At 43.0% G+C, this 7,065-nt stretch overlaps 1 protein-coding gene across 1 annotated transcript; it reads left to right on the top strand.

Annotated features, from left to right (window-relative positions):
* The first annotated feature begins 487 nt into the window (after window positions 1-487).
* LOC149366497 (uncharacterized) lies at window positions 488-5,881 on the top strand. The gene is made up of 5 exons (XM_089560736.1): window positions 488-628; window positions 3,176-3,234; window positions 4,568-4,639; window positions 5,332-5,376; window positions 5,783-5,881. The coding sequence occupies exons 1-5, from the start codon at window positions 520-522 to the stop codon at window positions 5,828-5,830; spliced, it is 333 nt and encodes a 110-aa protein (XP_089416862.1). The 5' UTR covers window positions 488-519; the 3' UTR covers window positions 5,831-5,881.
* The last annotated feature ends 1,184 nt before the right edge of the window (window positions 5,882-7,065 follow it).

The raw sequence follows: 7,065 nt of genomic DNA, 5'->3' as shown, positions 1-7,065 counted from the left end.
CTCGCATCTGCTTTCTTATTCTCCTAACATCAAGGAGGATTCTATGTAATTGGCGCTGCACAGAATATGCAATGCGACAGTGCAAGAAAATATTAAAAAATTATCATAATAGCCAGCTTTTGTTAAGTAAAATGGAATGACGGGTACGGACTTCGCTCTTTAAAATGCATTTCTCGGAATGAAATGAGCATCGACGGTGATAAATTAAAGGAGGAGTTTAAATCAGAGTGTCGCGGCAGCATTTCTTTTTTTTTTTTAGAGTTTGACATTTAAAACATAAAATGTTCAGAGTTCCTGCCATGCTGTTTCTGTGCCCGCGAGAGGCACTAATTAGATATATACAATGGTGGGAGGCATCAGCAGATACCCTCGGCTGCAATCGTAGAGATTAGGTTCTTGTGCATAATAAATCATCCAGCCCTTCGCTTAGATGAGTATATAAGTGGCTGAGGAGAATCAGGGCTGCCAGATCGACGTTTGATCTGCTCTGACGGTGCAAACGGTTCGCGGCGTCTCAACATGCAGACGGCATTCGTCTTCGCTCTCTTCTTTTCTATAGCATGCTTTCAGTTCCCACCAGGGGACGCTGCTCCGTCGGGGCAGGAAGAGGAAGCAGTGGATTTCTGCGGTGAGCAAATAGTGCATTGTTAATCAAGGTGTATATATCGGCACTTAATTCGGTTTAAAATTCTTAGATTTTTTGTGGGTGAATTTTTATTCTGCTGTAAGCGTTAAATTAAATGACTGGTCGGTTAATTTCATTGTCAGCACATGTAGCTGGTAACAGGCCTATGTAAGAGACGTCATAACTGCAGTAGAATAATGGGCGTAGTCGCGACTTTCTTCATCAAGAGCGGCATTGCTGTACCAAAAAATATGACTTTTTATGTTCCAAATGCACCATAGGTTGTATGGTATACGTAAGTGTGAAGCTGGTTTCTTGAATTCGAAACTTTTTATGAAAAAGAAACGCCAAGGAAGAACCAAACGACGTTTCCTTTCATATATACAACACGTCCATGGTTAAGGAAGCGAAACTTTTAAACGATCATTTCTCTGTTTAAATGTCAACATCACTACCTCATGAGCTCATATTTCGCATAAATGGTTGCAAATTTTGTTGCGTGGTTTCAATTCCTTTCGCATTACTGCTTGCCATTTTATCTGATGTCATTTACAATGCAGTGAAGAACTGCAAAAGTTAACGAAAAAAGTGAACCTGCACCACTGGTGATGTTTTCCCGACATGTCTAGATGATGCCTTGTTTTTCAGGTGGGCTGAATAACCGTTCCTATTGAACACAACACCTCGTACCATGTTGTGACACATTTTTTCAAGCACTCCCAATCCGCTAACCTTAAGACGAGTTATTTCAGAAAATTTATTTCACTCGCAATATATCCTCGCATTGTCATGTTCAGGGGAATATAGAAGTGTACTGCCTTTTTTTAAGCTGGTGACTTCGTTAGCTTTCATTGTTTTTTTTTGTTATGAGTGAAGCATTAATGACAGGGCCCATGACGGTAAAAAAAAATGTTAAGGTTTTATCTTAGGTAAACCGAGTAGGACGTGCGAAAGCACATGAGGCAACACCACCTCGAAGGCAAATGCATGCAAGATGAAGATCGGAGTTAAAAGATCAAGGGTCAAAGGTCTAAGGTTTAGGCCTCCCACATACCTCGGGTGCCCTTGGCCGCTCGCCAAGAGCACCGAGAGTGGAGAGGAGGGAAGAGCGAGCCAAGAAACGATAACGAGGGTGGGCGGGGGAAACGAATGTCTAAAGTCACGCCGAGAGTGGAAAGGAGAAAAGAGAGAGAGAAGAAATGAGAACGCACGGTCGAGTGGGAGAGGAGGCGGCCGGAGCGGCGAAACCGGGCTTGGCGGGAAAGGAAGGGCGACGGGCGCAGAAAGCCTGACGTGGCAGGAGTTAGTGCCACATGTGCAAACATCTTGAATAAAAACAATGGGCTTCCGGCGTCTCTGAACGCGTCTGTCGCGGGCGTGATGGATCGTGCACAAGGAGCGCGGATGTTCGTGTGTTGCGAAATGGAAGTACAAAATGGTTTCTAAATAAATGAATGTGTGTCATGAAATTGCCCCAAATTTTTATTGTTTTTTAAGCAATTTATTGGGGCACCCTTTAGCCGTGGGCGAGTTGACCAAGCCTCATATGCATCACGATTTCTGAATTAATGCGTTATGTGTTTGTTCTTTTCTAAAAAAAATGATCTCCAAAGCCCGAAAACATTCTCAATAAGACATTCGCGCAGATTGAATATGAGAGTGCCGCAGAGATGCTTCCACCAAACTTGTAAACTTTTCACCAACTGGAATAATTTAATTCACTCTTCAAGTGAGGGTGTGCAGAACAAGTGTTGACTGACTGCTTAACAAAAACCAGGCAAACGGGATGAAAATAAATCTCCGCTGTTTCCTACATGCCTGCGGAATTGGCGATACTCCTTCGTGGGTCAAATGTGAATTGCCCACTGCACTTCACTATAGGAAATTAACTGAGGCGGGAATGAGGGACTACAAAAATATATCACTTTTGAGAGAGGAGGGTAGCGGGATGTTTTTCGTCCCCAAGCCCGCCAGAGCAGCCGCCCTGCTCCCTTCAGTTCAGTTGTATCGAAGCGGACGGAGGCTTGGAGGAGCGAAATTTTTTCTGAATCTATGATTGATATCTTGAGCAGGCATTTAAAAGCAGGGGAGTAGTGTAGCATTCTTGATTGAAAATTTGTATTGTTCATGGTTTTATGGGATTTAACGTTTCAAAGTGACTGAGACGCCGTAGTCGAGAGTCCGGAAATTTAAACCCGCTGGGGTTCTTTAACGGGCTCAGACATTGCACTGTACATGGGCCTCCAGCATTTCGCCTTCAGCGACCGCCAGGGTCGAACCCTCGTCTTTTGGGTCTGCAGCCGAGCGCCATAATAACTGAGCCACCGCGGCGGCAAAACTTGTCTTCTACATTTAAAACTAACTGAAAACAAAACACAAGTTTATATCATTCTACTGCTGTAGTACGTTTATTTCTTCTGTGCCTCAGCCATCTGCAGCGCTTTTGCATGCATGCTTATGTATATTGCTTACTTGATACTAGAATAAAATACTAAAATGAAATGCAATGGCACCTTACATGTTCTTGGTTTTCTTGTCTTGGCAAAACAGAGATCAGCAGAGAAGACCAACTTAAATTCATATCCTGTGTCGGGTCTAAGCTTCCGAAGGTAAGAAGCTCTACAGAGGGGATTAGGCCTCTAAATAAAACTTTTAAATCCCAAGTGGTGCGTAAATTAAGCAGTCACAATTTTCAGTTTTCAAACAATAGCAGCGCTAAGGAAAAGGGCATGCTTTGATCACCTCGTGAATGAATAATGATAGAGCATAAACTTCAAATAAAATTACGTTTTGCTACAAATACGAAACAATACTTAGATTTACTATCCGAGTAGTACTGAACACTTATGATCCAGTCGCAGGTACCTAATTTAGATTTGTGCAGCAACTCTGGAAGACTTCTTTCTTATCAGTGTTCTTCGCACAAAACGTCACAGAAGTTACCTTGCGACACTGACTCTTGGTCGTAGGTGTGTGTGTATCAACTCAGCGATAAGATACTAAGATACCACCGTCTCCTCAAAAGAGAAAGATTAGAGAAATATCAACGTGGCAGTGGTTGAGCGGTCGCTTGGGGAAAAATCCCTGCACACTGTCGCACTAATTCACGATTGACCGATAGGGTTGCGCCGGCACACGTAGAGTTGTGGAGTAGAATGAGTTAAAGCTAAATTAAACTACGGCCACGAGGTCGTAGTATGACTCAAATATCATTATGGCATGTTAGGATGTACAGTAACGTAACTACGTTTAAAACAAAATTGGGGTAATTAATCGGATATTGAACCCGTCACACTTCTGTTGCTAGTCAGACACGTAAATCCTAGGCCATTGAAGAACGTTTATTCGGCTTGGTTAATGGGCGACCTTGTATGTCTCGTGGTGCATCGCGTAGTCAAGTATGCCCAAATGTGTATTTAATCAGTGGTGTTGTTGAAAATAATAAAGAAGCAAATAACCATTAACGCTGTCACCTCATATCCTTAAGGCGGACGTTAAGTGTACACCTAATATGTTCATTGGTGTTTGTGTATTATCAAGAATCGATAAAACACCATGATGGCGGCAGATGGCGCGAAAATTTACTTGAACCCGTGACATCTAATAACCAAATGTTAGACTGAAAATCCTCAGGAATGATCCGTTGCACCGGTTACAATCATTCCTGCCTGCTAATTAACTGCTGCAATCATTCGTGAAGATGAATTGACTATCATCCATGCTTGCTCTGAATAAATCTACTGCTAATGACCGAGAGATTGCATTAAGGTATGTTCAGTCTCTTTAATTGGTGGTTCATGTTACCTTCGGGCTGTACCGGCGTGCGTATGTCCCGGCATTGTTGCATGATGTGTGAGGAAAACACAGTTTGGGAGGAAAACACAGTTTTCCTCCCAAAGCGCGTGAGTGCTCAACAACTCTTTCGTGGAACTTATCTTGCAGTTGCAAGAGTTCCTGGAGGATCCAAATGGCGCGAAACCAGAAGTTCTTCTGGACACCATATGCAGTGAAAATGTAAGTACGTCCGCCATCTCAATGGTATTATTTCAGACACAAGAATGGCATCAAAACAAGCATGTCATGACAGAACTAATCTAGAAGTACCTAACAGAAGACAGCCAAGCTAACAGCCTTGATAAATGCGTAGTGGCTGGCTTCTTGGTTCATCATACTGAAGACTACAGCTCAGTAGCAACACGGACAAGAAAGCCGGACGCAAACACAGGCGCTGACTAACAATATCGTTGAATGTTGCATACTGGCTTATCTATAGGCAGCAGTTATATGACAACACAAGGGAAACAAAGCAAGCACTGTAGCCAGTGCAAGGACTGCAAGCCTGCCTTGTTTTCTATTTTACTTTGTAACATTTTTTTTAATTGAATATAGCCGACTTGAATACCCTATTTATTACAAGTAACGTTCGTATGAACATGCAGAATTGTTATTGCTTCAGAAGCATTGAGTGTTCATGCTGGCAACGTAAGCGGCTGGCTGATATGCGCTTTCTGTGCACAAGCTAACCCTCGTCAGTTTATCCACTTTGCTCCGTGATAAGGCACTGTGCGACATTTTAGCCGACTCTCACATGATACCATCAAAAAGTAGGATAGGTGCACTCTGTTTGCTTAGTGATAGGTTTATACCACATGCTACGTTAAACCTAACTTCAGCTCCATGCTTCTCCTTTTTTTTCTTTTGTTCAGGATGGAGAAAACCAAGACGGCTTGGAGGACGTGAAGGAGGAACTGGTGAGAATTGCTTTCCTCTCTTCTAGAGCAAGTAATGGAGTTCAAGGCAGTGAAGCTATGTAGTAGTGCTATGCAATTTAGTAATATATTTGCAGGGTCACCGCAGTGCGACAGAAAGGGCTAGGGGTGTGTCAAGGAACTTGATTATGAGCGCGGTGCAAATCCTTCTAAGCTATGAATTCCTGCAGTGTGTTTTCTAGACTGAAGTGAGATTTAAAGGACGTGATAGTGCAAACACGAATTTGGGATGGCAACAAAAACAGGAGCGAAGGACCAGGTTTTACTAAAATATACTATACTGCCGGGGGCGGGATGGGCACAGCTGAGGAACTTCTTAGTTGCATCTATTGACCTGCAACCATGCACACTTCTAATGTTTAAACCACAAACTTTGATTGTTTTGCAGGAAAATGAGCAGCACATCATAGAAGAGTGCCTGGGACAGTTACAGTGAGCGTATGGGATACAAGGTCAAAATATGTAAGGTTGAAAAATAAACATATCCAGCAACTTTCCTCGTATGTTGCCTTTCTAAATGGTGTGATAATTCCAAGATAGGCAAAGTGTGGTGGTGCTGTTGCCGCTGGAGGGAACAGTAAGCTTTCCGCACCAGGATTAAAATATGAGCAAAATTTAGTTGTATTTCATTAGTCTGTATTACGTGCAAGTAGCGACGGTTTTTGCGTATGCGCCAATGCCACAAACGGTAATCTAGAGTGATGACCGGGAGAAAAAATTCAGGGGGGCATTTTGTTAACCTAAAGTGCGGTGAGGCGAAAGCCTTTAGCGCGATATTCCTGCTTGTGTCACTGATGTGTGGCTAAGATGTTCATCAAGTACACAATTGTCTGTCAATCTTAAGTGCTGGAGACACTGGAGGGCGTTTGGGAGGCATCCGTCTGATTCGGCGCCTTTCTGCAAACACGTCCCAGCACCTAGACAAGGAGAACTGCATATGCGTTGGCAGGAAGTAGCGTAGCCATTAGCAAGCCCGGCTGTGGAACGGAAGGATGGTGGTTCGAATCCCATCGTGCACAAAAGATTTTTTTTCTGGCCTGGCCAGAAAAAAAGTGTGACACCTCTTCAGACAACCTTCTGCTGATGACCTTCTGTCGACAAAAATGAGGCATTAAAGGCTTTCGCCTTGATAATCAGTTTGTGCATAACTAAACATAAATATTAGGCCTGTACGAATTATGAATTTTGGGGTTCGAAAAGAATATAAAGTGAATAGGCCTCCTATTTGAATAGTTTCGAATCGAAGCGAAACGAATAGTTTCGGACAGCAAACACGGTAGTGTTAAGAAACAGTAGATTAAAAAAAGTGTAAAAAAACGTAGAAGCAGTCATACATTGTTAGACTTCGAGGTGTGTACTTGGTTTGATCTTGTTCCAGCTTCAGGTCAAACGCGCAAAGCCAGGCGAAACTCTGAGTTCTACCTGGAGTATAGAGCTTTCGCTCTGAAAGCAACACCAAATTACTTTTCTTGCAAAATTACTACGAACCCGACGACGAAAACACCTAAAAGGAGCAAGTAAGAGAACGTGGTCGGCACTGCCAATAAAACTACTGCATAGTCATATCCGCAGACGCCCATAAAAGAAGGTTTCCTCATGGAACCCTGGCAGGTTGGGGTTAAAATAATTATTGTTCGCGCGAGGTTCACCGGGAAGAACACCGCTTAACCG

The sequence above is a fragment of the Amblyomma mixtum genome, chromosome 1 (assembly GCF_055824585.1).
Source record: "Amblyomma mixtum isolate Tamu chromosome 1, ASM5582458v1, whole genome shotgun sequence".
In the NCBI taxonomy this organism is placed as follows: domain Eukaryota; kingdom Metazoa; phylum Arthropoda; class Arachnida; order Ixodida; family Ixodidae; genus Amblyomma; species Amblyomma mixtum.
Note: the sequence above shows the minus strand (reverse complement) of the source record. Positions and strands in the feature narration are given on the sequence as shown.